Source organism: Physeter macrocephalus, chromosome 1, assembly GCF_002837175.3.
Source record: "Physeter macrocephalus isolate SW-GA chromosome 1, ASM283717v5, whole genome shotgun sequence".
NCBI lineage: Eukaryota > Metazoa > Chordata > Mammalia > Artiodactyla > Physeteridae > Physeter > Physeter macrocephalus.
Genome location: NC_041214.2, coordinates 49,799,168 through 49,815,834, shown reverse-complemented (window position 1 = coordinate 49,815,834; position 16,667 = coordinate 49,799,168). Strand labels below are relative to the sequence as shown.

At 51.3% G+C, this 16,667-nt stretch overlaps 2 protein-coding genes across 2 annotated transcripts; both read left to right on the top strand.

Moving 5' to 3' along the window:
- The first annotated feature begins 1,935 nt into the window (after window positions 1-1,935).
- LOC102989866 (ubiquitin carboxyl-terminal hydrolase 17-like protein 6) lies at window positions 1,936-14,474 on the top strand. Its single transcript, XM_024115170.1, has 5 exons — window positions 1,936-2,053; window positions 3,227-3,303; window positions 6,140-6,195; window positions 11,459-11,614; window positions 12,746-14,474. Exons 1-5 carry the CDS (start codon window positions 1,936-1,938, stop codon window positions 14,472-14,474), a joined length of 2,136 nt encoding a protein of 711 aa, XP_023970938.1.
- Window positions 14,475-15,241: 767 nt separating this feature from the next.
- LOC102989598 (ubiquitin carboxyl-terminal hydrolase 17-like protein 6) lies at window positions 15,242-16,455 on the top strand. Its single transcript, XM_024115171.1, is given in 2 exon segments — window positions 15,242-15,281; window positions 15,794-16,455. Coding segments are annotated over 2 exon segments (702 nt in total).
- Window positions 16,456-16,667: the final 212 nt, after the last annotated feature.

The following is a 16,667-nucleotide window of genomic DNA, read 5'->3' as shown; positions in this document are numbered from 1 at the left end:
GGCCCAGCGGCCATGGCTCACGGGCCCAGCCGCTCCACGGCATGTGGGACCCCCCGGAACGGTGCACGAACCCATGTCCCCTGCATCGGCAGTCAGACTCTCAACCAGAGCGCCACCAGGGAAGCCCGAGATTGTTTCCTTGATTCCTCTAGGGTGTGTTTGTGGCTACAAGCTACGGGACTAGACGGGGGCATCTGGACCACCTTCCCATGCTGTCCCAGGCGAAGGGAGGGATTTCACCTCCCCGAGGAAATGCGGGAGAATACAAAGCGACCAAAGCACAACCAAGAACTTGAACTGAGTGCCAAGATTTATTGATTGGATCAATGGAATGTCACATACAACAGGGAAATCGAGTTCAGCGTTGGGTTCTCCTCATTGTCATTGGAAGGCTAGAATTCCTTGAGGCTTCCGAGAGGCTGTCCCTCCTGGTGCCCAGGCGTCATGACAGTCCGTGTGGAGCATGGCATCGCTCGTGGGCACAAAGCAGTTGCCGTCGACAGTCTTCTTGCCTTGGTCTCCCTGCCAGACACTATCATGAGTGTTGCTTGTTCCTTCATCTTTCTCTCCCCCATGGCTCGGCCTCCCAGGAAAGGAGGGTTGAAAGTGCCTCGGGGGAAGGCCTTCCTTCCTCCCCCTAAGCCTGTGGCACTGGGGAGGCTGGCAGCATGTCGAGCAGGGCCTGGAATTCTTCCTCGCTGAGGGGGGCTTCCAGGGTTGCTGCAAGTTCCTCTTCCTCTGCGTCCGCATTCGGAAAAGGGCCTGCCTTGTCCAGAATGTCCGTGTCTGACAAGAGTTCGTCCAGGAAGCTTGAGGAGCCTGGAAGGGCTGAGTGCTGGGGCTGTTTCTCCAGCTGGGGAGATGTCTCTTCACCTGAACTTGCCTGCTGCTGCCAGAAGTGTGTCTCTGGAGACTGGAAAAGGAGTTTTTCTCCCCGCTGACTTTTATAGGACTTTACAGTCAAGTGATCTCCGATCTCCTTGAGAATTTCTCGTCCAACGAGCCTTATCTCTCACCTTTTCGCACACCTTAACATCAAAGAATGGGACTGCATTTTGTGTGGCAGTGTTTTTCACAGCCGTTAGGCTTTGGGGGAAAACTATCTCTCTTTTTATGCATAGGTTTATTTCCGGAAAGAGCCATTTAATCACTTTTCCATACCTCTTTTTTTTTCTTTTTTTTTTTTGAATTACCCAACTTCATGTTGGTAAATATATCCATAACTTGATAGTTCCTGCGGACGTCCAATGAAGTATGTTGCATGTGGCCTCCAGTACCTCGAATGCAATTGACCTTGGGGTTCCTGCCCACCAAGTTTCTCCTCTGTCAAGTGGCTCTTATGCTCTTGGTCGTTCACAATGTAGTCGGCGGGGAGAAAGCTGGACAGAACGTCAGCAGGGAATTACACACCTCATGTGAGTGTCCTGTCCGGCGAATTTGATTGGTGGGATGGATCCTCCCTAGGGGAAGGGCTCGAATTCTTTCTTTCCTTCTCATGGGACTAGTGACCACTCCACGGTACTGGGGGAGGACAGTGGAACACTTTTTATCTCATACATGATTTCACCGCCACATCTAGGTAAGGGTGGACTCCCAGAAGGCCCTCCGTCATGGAACTCCCTGGGTTATTTGCCATCACCAACCGAAAGCATCCTTTAGAATTCTCCAACGACCCAAGTGTGGTTGAGCGGGGGCCCCTTCCAGGCTGAACAATGTCCCTCTCCTGAAAAGAGTCAGGGATCCTCCGAGCAGCTTCCTGCTGGTTGGAAAGGGTGATGAGAGCCTATAGGAAGGCAGGGCGGGAGAGGGAGTGGGGAGGCCAGGGAGAGGGTGATGGAAAACAAGGACCATCCTGTCCCCACTGCTCAACCACGCCCCCCACCCCCACGAGGTCCTCTAGAAGCTAAGAGATGATTCCAGCCAGGAAACGGGCCCATGCGGGTGGCCGCGTGGGGTGGCGGGGTGGTGGCCGTTGTCCCCGCCATCTGCACTGTCACCCACAAGGACGCCAGCAGGCTGGGGGTGCCGGCCGGAGGAGCCTGGGGGCGCAAGGGTGAGAGGGTCCCACCGATAAGCTCAGGGGTGCTGAGGACGGCCTTGAGACCGTTCTCTCGTGAGAGCCAGTGGGTGACAATAGCAAGGTGAAGGGCAAGTGTGTGTGCGCCAGTGGGCTGCACGAAGGTCTCTTCCACGGGGAGGCGTGTGGCAGTGACTGGCGCCGTGGAGAAACAGGCAGGGCCCAGGCTCGTGTGGGCCCCGCCTTTGGCCCACGGCTGGGGTCAAGAAACCACAAGGGAGAGTGTCAGTGAGGCCATGGGTGTATCCCAGTGTGAAACCAGGTGAGTATGGGAAGCCTCGAAAATATCCGGGAGTCACTGCTGGATAAAGGGGAAACGAAGGGGAGTAAAGCTCTGAGGTCTGTGAGCTGACAGGGCTTTCCGTACTGGGACGAGCCGACTCGGGCAGAAATTTGGGGGTGGTGGGAGAGGAGCTGGGGGCCACGAGACAGTCCCAGGGGGCTGTGGGTGAGCCCAGGGGAGATGTAGTGGAAGAGATGGGGGAGTTCTGCCAGGGATTAGTGGTGCCCCGGGGCCTCGATTCAGTCCCCCACCGGGACGAGGAGACGGAGACCACGGGTTAGGCCAGAGGAGACCGCGGGGAAGAGATCCAGGAGGTGTGACAGGAACTAGTGATGTCCCGGGGGATGGTTTCGGTCTCCCGCCAGGGTCTCAGAGGAGTTTTGGACGAGCAGCCAGGGCCCACGTGTGAACCCAAGGGAGACCCCGCCGAAGAGGTGCTGATGGGCGAGTAGCTCAGGGCCGAGGGCTAGCCCAGGGGAGACCCCGCGGAAGAGATCGGGGAGGTTTGCCAGGCAACCTCAGGTGTGTGGTAAAGAAATGCAACGTCAATAAAAATGTTATCAAAATTGAAACCTGGAGACTTCCAGGGCCACCTCCATAATGTGACAGCAGAGGTGCGGGGTCGGACAGGACCTGCGTGTCTGAACGCCCCGTGTGTCCAACCAGGTGATCTGAGGGCACCTCGCGAAATTCTCCCTGTGGCATCAGAAGCGTGCAGCTCTAGTGTGGCCAGGCCTCAGGTAGAGAGGCTGGATTCCGTGTCCTTGCTGTCCTCTCTTAGGGACTGTGGCATCGTCTCCGTAGAAGGAGGTGGGTCAGCTTGAAACCCTGTTCCCTCTTCTGCACGTTTCTTCTTTCTCTCCCAGCGATGGTGCCGGCCCAACTGTGCCAGAGCAACCAAGGCAAAAGCGTCGTGCACAGAATGACTGAGAACTTTGACCAGGTGCCGTGGGCTCCTCAGAGTCAGTGACCCAGGACTGGGGCCCCAGATCCTCCTTCTGAGTGTTGTGGTCCCGGTGCCCCTCTCACGGGAGTTGCTGTCAGGCTTGATGTTTGAAGCAGCCATGGTATCGAGATTTCACTGGTAGAAACTATTCCTTTTCTTCCCTGGGAGGAGCAGGTTTCTTTCTCCTTTGTTGGGACGACACCCTTTTTAATAAAGAAAAATGATAAGATGTAAGTACATATTAAGGATTAGGTTATATACATGTAAAGAATAATCATAAACATCAAGAAACAGAACATGATGAGTGGACACCCAGGAGTGCCCTTCCCTCGTCACAGCCTCCTCCCCACCGTGAGGTAGCTGTTCTCCTGATTTTGTGTCAGTGACTTGTCCTCAGAGTTTACACCCAAGCACGCATCCTTAAACAACACAGCCCAGCTTTGCCTACTTCCAAAGTCTGTAAATGTGTGTACTGTGCATGCTGCTTTATTGCCCTTGATGGCTCAGCATTGTCTCCATGAGATTCTTTAATCTTGTGAATATAGTTTTTTTTTAATAATTTTTATAGTTTTACTACCTTTAAACAAAATGTACTCCATGGCTGTGGAATATTCCTTCATAGGAGCGTGCATGTTTCATTTCTGCATCCGCTTGTGATGGCCTTCAGGTTCTTTCAGGTTTGGCTCCTGTGTCTGCAGAGTCCATGTCCGTGTGTCCTTGTTCAGGGCTGGTGGGTTGGTGTTCAGCTTGGAGGAGCCCTGCGGGTCTGTGTGCACGGACTTCGCTCTCTGAGACCCGATTGTCTCAGAAGTGGTTGCATCCCCCCGCTGCGTACCAGGCTTTCCATTGCCCCACAGCCTGCTGGCATTTGATGCTATGTCTTCCATGTCTGCCATTCTGGTAGGTGTATGCACAGTTTTTTTCTTATGGTTTTAATCCCTGTGTTGTTAGTGAAGTTGTGCACCTTGTTGTATTCATGGATCATTTCCTGTTGTTTTTTAAAAAGTTTTTAAAATTGCGGTCAAATACACATAACATAAAATTTAATATCTTAACCATTTTTAAGTGCACATTTCAGGGTCATGAAATAATTTGCACTATTGTGCAACCCTGACCGCCATCGTCCTCCAGAACTTTTTCATCTTGCAACATTGAAACAGTCCCCATTAAACACTCACTCCCCATTCTCCCTCCCTCAGCCCCTGGCACTCAATATCCTATTTTCTGTCTCTATGTTTCCGACAGCTCTAGGGGCCTGTATGAGTGCAACGAGCACTGTGTGTTGTTTTGTGTCTGGCTTACATCACTGAGCATAATGCCCTGAAGGTTCATCCTTGCTGCAGCGTGTGTCAGAATTGCCTTCCTTTTTAGCCTGAATAACATTCCCTTGTATGGATGGAACGTGTTTTTCTTCTCCATTCATCCATTAGTGGACACATGTAATATCTACATTCATTTCTCCTGTCACAATATTTGTGGAGTAATGTCAGAAAGTCCTATGAATCAAAGGTCATTTGCCATTAACTTTTTTCTTAAACTTTTAATTGTGAAAAACATCAAAGCTAAGAAAAAGGGAAGAATACATGTCAGCTTCACTTGTGTTCAGGAATTAATGCTTTACGGTATTCACTTTAGTCCCTGTGTGTGTGCTATGTGTGTGCATGTGCCTCTTTGCATACTTGTGCTGTGCATGTGCATAGGTATGTGCACTTGCACACGTTAGTGTGTGCATGGGCATATGCATGCTTCTGTGTTCATATACTAGTGTGTGAATATATTTGTGCTGTGCTCGTGCATATGTTTGTGTGTGTGCTGTGCTTGCCTGTGGGCACACCTTTGTGTTTGCTGGAACCACTTGCAAGTTGGTTGCAGACTGAATTCTGTCCCAGATATGTCTGCATGCACCTGCTCTAACAATCCTGCATAGCCACGTAAAGGTCACAGATCTCAGGGATTTAAAGTAATGGAGCAGAATGTCCTGACACAGAGTCTGTATTCCAATGACTGTCACTGTCTCAGTAACATCCTTCACACCTTCTTAAAGCCCCATTCAGGGTCCAGTTTAGACCCTCATTACATTCAGTCACCTGCCCCTGGTCCCCTAAAGCTATAATGTCACAGTTGGAGAGCCTGGCCGGGGTTGGGGGTATCCCTCCTGTTGGCCTGGCCTCCAGGCCCTGAACTTGGATCCTGTGTTCCCATCTCTCAGCCAGGCCCTGACTTGGATGGGGCCACCACCTCTCTCCTCACAGGGTCCCATCACCCAGTCAAGGGGGTTCATTCTCCCCAAACACAGTATCAGGAGTGGGGGCGTGACTGTCCCCACTGAGTCTCCATCATGTGAGACCCTGTGCTTTTGAAAGAGCAGGTGCCCTGCCCTCGGGGGTGGTGGGGTGAGGGGTGACATGGGGCCCAAGATTTGCAGGTGGGTCCTCGGGTGGGGAAGAGCCACTGTGCAAGGAGTTCCGTGGTGGGTTCTCCTCTCCAACGGCTTCTGTGCCCCTACCTCTCCCCTGTCTCCCCTCGAAGACAGCTCGGGGCCCGTGCTGGGTGTCAGCTCCAGGGCATGAGGTCACGCGACCGGGAGCCATAGGAGCCGTCAGCCACCCCCCTCCATCCACCCACCCCTCGCACACGCTGCAGGGAAGCAGGACCTGAGTGCAGGGCTCTCAGCGGCCCTGAGTTCCCCGCCCGGAATCGGCCAGCAGAATGGACAGGCCGGATCTTCCGACCCGGACCATGAAGTACTGTCCTGCCTGGGCTTCCAGTGTGGCCGCCTCCTTTTGGATGCCTCACAGTCTGGAATCACGTCACTTCTTGTCTGTCCTTGCAGGAGACTAGGCTGCACTACAAGACGTTCGTGGCTCCCCCATGGATGCTGACCATCAGGTGGGCAGAGAAATTGGTAACATTTCTGTTTTGCCTGTTGAAATGTTTAATGACAAAGATTTTGTTCAGTTTCCTGATGTGGGCGTCCAATCATGAGAGTCCCATGTGTGAGATCTGTACCTCCTGTGAGATCAGCCCTAAGCTAGTTTAAATATGATCAAGTTGTCTACACGGTAGATTTAAACCTCTGCATGTCCTGTCTACTGATTATGTTTAGAGCTGACCATGTGTTGTCTATAATAAGAAGATTTAGACCTGACCACGTTCTGTGTACATTAGGAGTATGGGGACCTGGGTAGAAACCCGGCATGGCCTCAGTACTGGGAAGCTCCTTGCCTGCATCTGAAGGTCAGTGCTTAGATGTCTGGGGTCTGGAGCTGAGGTGGGCTTGTCTAGGTAACAGCCTCTGTTCTGAGTGTGGTCACCTGGTCCTCCCAAGGGTCATTGCTATGGTCGGAGCCTTAGTCTTAATCCCTGCAAGGTTCACCTTCCCTGGGCTCATGGAAAATCCTCAGGAGGGCTACCTGGCAATAGTTCCAATTTACCAGCACGTGCATGGTGCATAAAGGTGCAGGTTTAGCTGGTGAATTGATTGCAGGGCACACAGATCGGGCAAAAGACCGATGGGCAACAGCTGAGGCTGCTGCAGAGCTCTCCTTCCTGTCTCCCGTCCCTACTCAGCAGGATCCAGAGCTGCCCTTCGGCTTTCAGCCCTGCTGTCCTGTGAGTTTTCTCAACATGAAAGTGAGACAAGAAAGACTGAGCCTGCCAAGAGCTGCCCCTCGGCTTTCAGCCCTGCTGTCCTGTGAGTTTTCTCAACATGAAAGTGAGACAAGAAAGACTGAGCCTGCCAGAACTAAGGTAGTGTGTTCAACTCTAGCATGAAAGCTTTAAAAATAGTTAAAATCACAACGAACCAAGGTGAGAAGAGGAGGGGTTCTCTGGGACAAGTGTGGGGAGAGGAGACCCACCTTACAATTTTTCCCATCCCAGGAGGTCCCAGGAACCCAGGTTGTTTCCACATTAGGGGGGCAACCAGCAGAGCCATGGTGTCCTGACCAGGGGATGTGTGATCCCAGGTGCAGGGTCTGGTGAGGAGGGGTCACTGTGGTGAGTTTGGATGTGTGACCCCGGGTATAGGGTGTGGGGACTGTGTGGGTCTCACCACATCTGCATGGGTCAGGATCACAGGTACGGGGAGACCACATATGTTCTCTTTGCCTGCAGTGTGTCTTGTCCCCTTTGAGATTTCCAACCTCTGCATCAAGGGTGTTGCCCTGATTAACCTGTGGTTCCTTTTCTTCTCTTAATCTTGTCACATTCATATGAGGTCATGCATGTTTGAGTGGGTTACTGCTCTGTGTTCTGGTGAGTGACAACACTCTGTGGTATCATATTAATATTATAGCATATCATATGTCTAATCTATGGGTGTCACCATTGCCTGGGTCCCCCTGGACAGAGGTCAGGTGAGCACAGACTAGGCTCCCCTGAGAATGGTCTCCCATGTGCCATGTGAGGGTACCGTGATGGCCCCTAAGGTAGGGGACTGTGTCTGGGCCTCTGACATTTGTGATGAACGGTAGTCGAAATGGAATCTCAATTAACAAGACATTATTTTAAGAATTTATTTTAAGTGAAATAAAACACACGTCACATACCCTTTACCATCATCACCATTTTAAGTGCACGTTTCTGAGGCATCAGATCTATTCACTTTCTCGTGGAGCCATCACCACCATCCCTAGGACTTTTCATCTTGCAAAACCAAAATTCCACAACCATGAAAGTCTCACTCCCCATCACCTCCCACTGTCCATGGCCCCAATATCCACTTCAGTCCCTGAGTTGTCGACTCCAGGGCACCCACTGGAGAGGAATCCTGCAGTGTTTGCTGATGGAGAATTTTGGAAGAGCTGACTTTCAGTCTGAAGCTCTGCCTGTTTGCATCAGAAGAATCTGCATTTAAGGAGAGGATGTATGAGGAAGGGGGTGTATGAGGGACAAAGGTGTCCGAGGTGCAGTTGAGCCAGGACCTGAACAGCTGCCTTTTGGGTCCTCTGGTCCCATCTCTTGGTCTGTGCCTCATCTGCATCATCACTGTCCCCACTGGCACCCCTGGGTGTTGTTGTCTTATTGAGATTTCCCTGGTGCCCCTGCTCTCCTCCCCTCCACCTGCTGGTTGGGAGGGAACTGCCTGCTGTGTGGTCTCTACTCCTGAGGCACCAAAGACCCTGTAGCATGGACTTGCAGAGTGTGGGGTGTGGTCCCCAGAACATGGGGCCCACGTAGGACACAACATCGGGGCGTCACAAGTGCTAGGTAGCCTCATCACTGACAGGGAATGTTGTCAAGATCCTTCTAGGGAGGGTGTGGTGGGTGGCCTGGGACCCCAGAGGCCCCATTCCTATCCTGGAGCTTGGAGAGTGCATCTCCATTGGCTCCAGATTCACCCATATCTCAGCCATATTCCTCAGACTTGTCTTTGAACTCAGGAAAACAACCTCTACTGATCATTGTCCACAACATAGCCCTGGTCCTGTCGGTATTAGGATTCTTTAATTTAGGCATCCTGGGATAGCACCTCTTTTTAGGCCTAAGATGGAACAGCTCAGGAGTCTCTGCAGCCCAAACGCACCGAAAATGTTGGGATGGTTGTACTTGGAATCCAAAGCATTCCTTTCAAACCCAGCTGTGTCATCATCCATCATCTAACTTGCTTCATATCCTCCTCCTCCTCCTCCTCGTCCTCCTTCTCTTCCTCCTTCGTACAGATGCCAGTTGACCAGTGAATGTGAAACCGACTTCGTCTTGGGGACACGAAGGACAAGCACTGAAAATCCGTTCCTTGGCTTGTGAAACCTACACGTGTGTTGTGCCCCTTTCTCTGGTCTCTCCACGGCATGTGAGGAAGGGGGTGGGTTTCAGGGCACCTCTGAAAAAGTCCCGAACTGTTGCGGACCATGGGTAGACCCTAGATAATCACTCAAGCTTAGTATGTGAATTATCGGGAACTCAAACCCCAGCCAAGGAAATGCTTTAGAAGTGGGAGGCAATGACGTCCTGGTGGTGATGAGGGAATTGGGAAATGTACTCGAGGCAAGCTAAGCTCTAGGCTCTCTCTCCATTTGGGAAAGTACAGAGTCACACCTAAGCGTGAAGGACTCAGAGTTGGGGAAAGTCACGGAGAGCAAAAGTATGTGTGGAATGTGAAAAGGTGTGAAAAAGAGAGAGCACTGGACCCCAAGCATTCTGGGAAAGGATGATGAGGGCGGCAGCTTCAAAGGTACCTGGAATCCTCCGAAAAGGCCTTCCATTCCAATGCTCACTTGCCTCAAGGGATTCCTTCCAGTTCCTCAATTTGCTATGAAGTGTTCCCCACCATCTGCTGATATTTACATAAATAGGGGCGGGGCATCCTCATCCATTATAAGTCCTGAGCTTCTGGGTACTGAAGTGTTTGCCAGTAGTTTCCATGCCATCTGTGTGTGTCTACCTCCATGGATTCGTCCAGCTCTTCCAGTACATCCAGCACCTCCAGAGGTACACTGCCTCAGCATCTGGGCTCTGGGGTTGTATCATCCAAATGTGCTGCTGCACCTTTCTACCCCAAGGGTTGATCATCGGGAAGACTGAAGATTGCCAATGACCACCAAATGGCATGGATAGATTTCGTGAGACATGTTTCAGGAATCAGTTGGGCAAAAGATGTACAGTAAGTTGGGCATTTCACATACATATTTCTGGTTTGCTGGTTCGTTTGTTTTCCTTCTTGAAATCGAAATGGAAATTGGTAGCCCTGTTACTGGAGAATGGCTTCTCTACCGTAAGTTCCAGGCTGTGGTTGCAGAGAACAGAACATGAGTGTTGGAAAACGTTCCCAACTAAATTGACACTATTTTCCAGTTGACCGTGTTTGGGATTTTAGGTGATTTCACACGTTCTCTTCTTGTTGTTACCAATTTTCTCTTTTGTTGCGTGTTCCATTTGAACTGATTAACTTCTCTGGTGGCCAGGGAAAGAATCCACATCCAGTATGTATTAATAATAGAAGAAAAAGATAGTTTTTCTTTGAGAACAACTGAAAGCTAGAGCCTGGGAAACAGAGATTCCAGGAGCACTCGAACTGTCTCCTACTTGACTCCAAGGTAGGCAGTGCAGGAGCCTCTGGAAAGGCAAAATCCACAGTGTGACACATTAGTTTCTTGAGTGTTTTCCAAAGATTTTCCGTGGAGTTGGCAAGAAGGAAGGGTGCTTTTTAGTGAACTCTTGGTTAGGTGTTTGAAACCCTTGCCTTGCCTTGCCTCCTTCCAGGGGGAGACCTGGAGACAACCTTACATCACCAGCTGCCAGCTGCTAGAGCAGGTAGCCTATGCAGATGGGTTGGTGTTGTCCCACAGTTGGAGAGAGTTCAGGAAACTCAAGATCTCAGGGAAGTGCCGGACATGCCTGAAACCACACCCACCCTGGCCATCACACCTGGCTCCCCGTTTGGAAATCAGGAAACAACCACCTATCTATTCCTTGTCATCAGAATGATCCAACCTCAAATAGGACAGGGTTGGGGGTAGCCCTTCAAGGCTGCCCAACTGAAAGAATAGCGTGCACACTCGGTGAGTCAGCATGACCTTGGTGCCTAGAAAGGGAAACTCATCTTCCGGGTAGTACCGGGCTGTTGTGTGTGTGAGGGTGGGGGGGTGCCATCAAATGGGGCCCCATGTTGGTATCAAAAATGTGGGTCTTCTAAACAATCTCATAGTGCATTCTGTGTTGGGGGTTGGCTTGTGTGTTTGTCTGGCTTCGTTTCAGTTTCGTCTTGTTTCCTTTCAAGTAGTGAAAGCAGATGTTCCCTGTGCGTATGACATGCCAGAAGCCCGGCTCCTCTCATTAGCAGAGAGTTCGAGCTGAATGTGGTAGAAGCCATCAGGACTTTCCCAGGCCTCCATAGGTGGAAAATCCTTCCACCCATTTTGGTCACGTTAGCCTGTGTTTCTAGGGCTTTCCCCTTCTGTTTGCATGGCGTCCTGTGGATCATTGGCTAGTGGTGGGGGGATCCCCATAACCTTGACTCTCAGCTTTGCATGAACTGCCAGGGTGCCAGTCAGTGTGGCTTTCGGGGTGTACCCAAGGTAGTTCCAAATGCAGTGTCTTCCCCTGGCTTAGAGATTTTTCACGTGGCCCAAGGACCAGCGCTGGGCCGGTACCATTGGTTTGCACCTCCATGGATGCGCCCCTGACACATTCCCCCTTTTCTCTCCCACAGACTGACTCTCAAGACCATCGCGAAGGAGGAGGCTTGTTCTGAGGCTGAGTCAGAAGGACACTCTGCAAGCACTCTTTCAACAGAACGCCTAGCCTGTGATAATGACCAGAGAACGGGTGGCCCGAGATTCTGTGCATTCTGGAAAGCAGAACTCAGGTACATCCGAGTCTCTCGATCCATTCTCCATCTCGGGTCCATGTACAGATGCAAGTCTCCCTAAGCCACCTGGAGTCCTTGCTCTTGGGGCTTCCTCTTATGGGTGCTTGAGACAGCAGGAACTCGAAACTTGGCAAGGAAGGTGCCCCCTTTGGGAAAATGTGGCCAGACTGAACTGTGTGGAGAGAGGTCCATTCAAATGGGTGGTCAGGAAGAAAAGGCCGGTTGCCAAGGAAGCAGCAGGGCCCAGTGGTGACAGAGAGGTGTTCCCCTGATGGCTGGCCTCCAAGGAACTATCTGTGCTGAAGACTTCCCTCTCTGGGAAGGTTGGCAAGGAGTCACCAGAGGAAAGCGCACCCTGCCTGCGATTTTACCAGGCGTCCCCAAACACTGATCGTCTTTCCCTATGGACACTTTTTCTTGGGGTGTCAAATTTTCCAAACACCACCTTCAGAAATGTCTAAACACACACCCACACACATGCACACAAGCACAGGTGCACACTTTAATTCTGTCTCAGGGAATGATTTAGCGCGCACACTGTTTCACTGTTGAAGAGAAGGACAGATAATTTGAGGATAGGGAGAGGGTACATAAGAGCTTCCTGACCTAAGAGTGATGGGATAATGTATTCCCTGAGAGGTTTTACACTCCTTGAATCACTTGCTCAGACTCTGAGTGCAAGTGGCAATTCATAAACTATCGAAGTTGATGTGGAAAGCTCTCAAGAAATTCTGTCACGTAAGAATACTGTTGAAATTCGGGAAGTTGAGAGAAGTGTTAAAATGTTTGTTTTCCCTTCTGTCAGAAATCTTTTTAACAAGTGAAGTGCGTTGTGGATTGAATTGTGTTCCCTCAAATGCCTATGCTGAACGTCTACACCACTGTGTGAATCTACTGGGGAGCCTCTCAGAGGTGGTCCTGATTTTGGTAAAGAGAATTCCTCAAGAAATGTGTCCATTGTTCTCTCTTTCTTCGGTTTCAGAGCGACCACGCCCTCAGACCCTTAATCCAATTAAGAGCTTGCAACGCATTGGTAGGTCTTGTACAGTTGGGGTGGCAGGGGCGGGGGCAGGGCTAGGAGTGAGCTATAAAATGGCTGATGGGGGTGTCCCAGGCTGTCACTTGCAGACCAACTGTCTCCGGGAAGGAGGCATCGTTGTGCGTCTGGAGCGCCGAGATGGAAAATCTCGTGGACCTTCTTTGCAGAGACGTGGAGGCTGCTTCTCTTGACTGGGGAGATGAGTGTCTGCCTCAGTTCGACATCTTTCCCAAACCCCACTCTCATCAGCCAAGTGCCAGTGGTGTTGATGCCCGCTGGGGGCCCCCTCGACCTGAGGAATCGTCCCCGCCATCCCAGCTGGTTTGGTGCAGTCAGCGCGGTGACTTGACTCCAGTGCCAGCAGGGCTGGCTTGTGACCAGAAACTTCTCCTGACTTGGAGGTTACCGTTTGTGGTGGGGGCCGGACTTCAGAATGTGGGGAACACCTGCTACATGAATGCAGCGCTGCAGTGTCTGACCCACACACCACCACTGGCCAGCTCGATGCTGTCCCAGCAACACTCGACAGTCTGTCCAAACCAGACCTTCTGCATGCTGTGTGCTATGCAAACTCACATTACCCGAGCCCTCCTTCAGCCTGGAGAGGTGATCCTGCCCGGGAAGGACCTGGTCGCTAGCTTCCACAGACACAAGCAGGAAGATGCCCACGAGTTTCTGATGTTCACTCTGAATGCCATGCAGCAAGCATGCTTGAGTGCACACGAGCTGTTAGGCCATCCCTCCGAGGACACCACCCTCGTCCATCAAATCTTTGGCGGGTCTTGGAGATCTCAGATCCAATGTCTCCACTGCCTCGGGGTTTCGGACACTCTCGACCCTTACCTGGACATCACCCTGGATATCACGGCAGCTCACAGTGTGGTGCAAGCTTTGAACGAGTTGGTGAAGCCCGAGAAGCTGGACGGCGAAAATGCCTATCATTGCAGTGTTTGTCTCAAGAGGGTGTCTGCCACCAAGAGGTTGACTTTGCACAGTGCCTCCCAGGTCCTGATCGTTGTGCTGAAACGGTTCACAGAGGTCACAGGAGCCAAAATGGTTCAGAAAGTGCACTATCCCGAGCGCCTCGATTTACACCCGTACATGTTGGACCAGAAGGCAGGGCCACTGGATTACACGCTCTATGCTGTGCTGGTGCACTCCGGGTGGAGTGCTCACCAAGGACACTACTTTTGTTATATCAAAGCTGGAAATGGCCAGTGGTATAAAATGGATGATGCCATGGTAACCGCCTGTGATGTGACTTCTGCCCTGAGCCAAAGTGCCTATGTCCTCTTTTACGTCCAGAATAGTGCACTGGAAGGAGACAGTGGGGGAGTGTCACCAGGAGGGGCACGGACATCCCTGAGGGCTGTGCCCACATGCAGCATGGAGGCCCACAGGGAGCCGGAAAGATACGCCAGCATCGGAGTTCCTGGGTCGGAGGAGCCCCTGGAGGGAACAGACGCTCAAGAAGTCAGCTTAGAGCAGTGGAGACGCCTCCAGACACCCAACCGACCTAAGCCTGGGTTCAACCTCAGGAAGATCGAGTCCGCCCTGCCTGCCGATGCAGTCGTGATTCACCCATCGAACTACAGAGGTGGAATGGGCACAAAACTGTGTGAGGAAGAGAACTGCCAGCTCAAGTGTGTCACCGGGGACACCGCACCCCAGGGGCCAATAAACAGCGGCAGCAACGTCCCTTGTCTCAGCAGGAGAGCCAGAGCCTCCAAGAAAAAGAACAAGAAGAAGCAGAGGTCTGTGGGAGCACTGCAGAAAGGTCTGATGCACATCCTTGCAGACACCCCCACATCCAACTGACAAACCTAGAGTCACGCAGAAGAAAGAGTTTCTGTCACAAGTGTGGCTACTCTAGCCTTGTGGAACGACGGTTAGTCTGGAGTGTTCGTGGGACAAGATATTCAGTTTGAACTTATTACTACTGAACTTTGAGGTGGGGTTCTCTGCTGGGATGAGCCTGGAGAGGACGGGAGTGGTGACTGGGTCTAAGAAGTGTCTGAGGCCTTTCCCCAGGGGTGGTGTTGGAAGAGTCCTTGTGGATGGAACGTTGTGGGTGTTCTTACACATCCTTTGCTGCAATGTCAGATTCTTGAAAATGACGTGGCCTGAAGGTGCCTCAGGAACGTTCATGCGCACCCAAGTATGGAGAATATTTTCTGAGCCCTTGATGTACTCCATGAATATTCCCTGCCTGCTGGGGTCTCCTACTGCTGGCACTGCCAAATGTGTGGGACATGCTGTGCCCCAACCTCCTGGGTCAGCACTGCACAGAAAATTCTGGGGGTGTCCTGTGACGTAGAAGAGTTGACGGAAGGTGGGCAACCAGGCCATTAAAGGTGGAAATAGTTCTGAGGCCTTGGACGACCTGGGAAAATGCCTAAAAGGAATGACTGGATTGTCCATTCCTTGCTTGCACTTTACAAATCACAAGGATGCTCATCCAAAGATAGCTGGGCTTTGACTTCTATTGCAAGGGGGATGTGCTGAAAACACCAAAAGGAGAAAGAGGTAAGAGCACCACCATTACCACAACAATTTTGTGCATCAGCATGAAGTCACGGTGAAACATGAGGCACTTGAATGAACTAGAAGAGCCCTCTGTGGGAAGTGAGAGTTTTTAGCAACCATGATTTGAGTCCAAAGGTAAAGTGCAGGTTGAAAGATTGCAGTGATGAATGTTCATGTTTAGCCTCCTAAGAAACTGGAGGTTGTTCAGAGGATGTGTGAAGATCTTTTCGTTCATTAGAGATGTCATGAACAGATGACTACCTGTTTTTCAGGATATGATTGGGAAACAATGTGGGAGGTCCTGTAGATGAAAGGAGATTCCATTCAAGCTCTCCTACCCTTCAAAAGAAGCTGCTAAGAAAAATTACTAACAGACAAAACTCACAGGCTTTCTGACTGCCAGATCCTATACAGCAGAGTGGAGGGGAATCTGCCTATCAGAGAACGAGTTGGAAAAAAAAAAAAAGAGGTAGCAAGGATTTCAGGTTGTATTGTACCAATGATGCCTATGTAAGATGTAATGGAAATTGTAAACTCATAAAACATCACTTGTAGTAAATGGCTCAAACGCAGGTCAGGAAATAATCTGAGTACTGCTCTATTACTCTGAGGGTCTCCAGTGTCAGCAGGGCTGGCTCATGACCAGAAACTTCTCCTGACTTGGAGGAGACCCTCTGTGGTGGAAGCTAGCCTTCAGAATGTGGGGAATACCTGCTACATGAATGCAGCGCTGCAGTGTCTGACCCACACACCACCCCTGGCCAGCTCGATGCTGTCCCAGCAACACTCGACAGTCTGTCCAAACCAGACCTTCTGCATGTTGTGTGCTATGCAAAATCACATTACCCGAGCCCTCCTTCATCCTGAAGAGGTGATCCAGCCCCAGAAGGGCCTGGTCATTAGCTTCCACAGACACAAGCAGGAAGATGCCCACGAGTTTCTCATATTCACTCTGGATGCCATGTGGCAAGCATGCTTGAGTGCGCACGAGCTGTTAGGCCATCCCTCCGGGGACACCACTCTCATCCATTGAACCGTTGGCGGGTCGTGGAGATCTCAGATCCAATGTCTCCACTGCCTCGGGGTTTTGGACACTCTCAACCCTTACCCGGACATCACCCTGGATATCACAGCAGCTCAGAGTGTGGTGCAAGCTTTGAACAAGTTGGTGAAGCCCGATAAGCTGGATGGCAAAAATGCCTATCATTGCAGTGTTTGTCTCAAGAAGGTGCCTGCCACCAAGATGCTTGGTGGGGGCGCCCTGGTGGCATAGTTGTTAAGAATCTGCCTGCCAATGCAGGTGAAATGGGTTGAGTCCTGGTCCAGGAAGATCCCCCATTCTGTGGAACAACTTAGACCCTGCACAGGAACTACTGAGCCTGTGCTCTAGAACCTCTGAGCCACATCTACTGAGACCACAAGCCACAACTACTGAAGCCCATGCACCTAGAGCCCGTGCTCCGCAACAAGAGAAGCCACCGCAAT

What these genes read in the sequence shown, in the direction of transcription:
- LOC102989866 (XM_024115170.1), top strand. Translation starts at nt 1,936, where the DNA reads ATGCGGGTGGCCGCGTGGGGTGGCGGGGTGGTGGCCGTTGTCCCCGCC. An exon ending in AGGAGCCTGGGGGCGCAAGG is followed by an intron (nt 2,054 to 3,226) that starts GTGAGAGGGTCC and finishes TTTCTCTCCCAG; the next exon opens with CGATGGTGCCGGCCCAACTG. An exon ending in CCATGGATGCTGACCATCAG is followed by an intron (nt 6,196 to 11,458) that starts GTGGGCAGAGAA and finishes TCTCTCCCACAG; the next exon opens with ACTGACTCTCAAGACCATCG.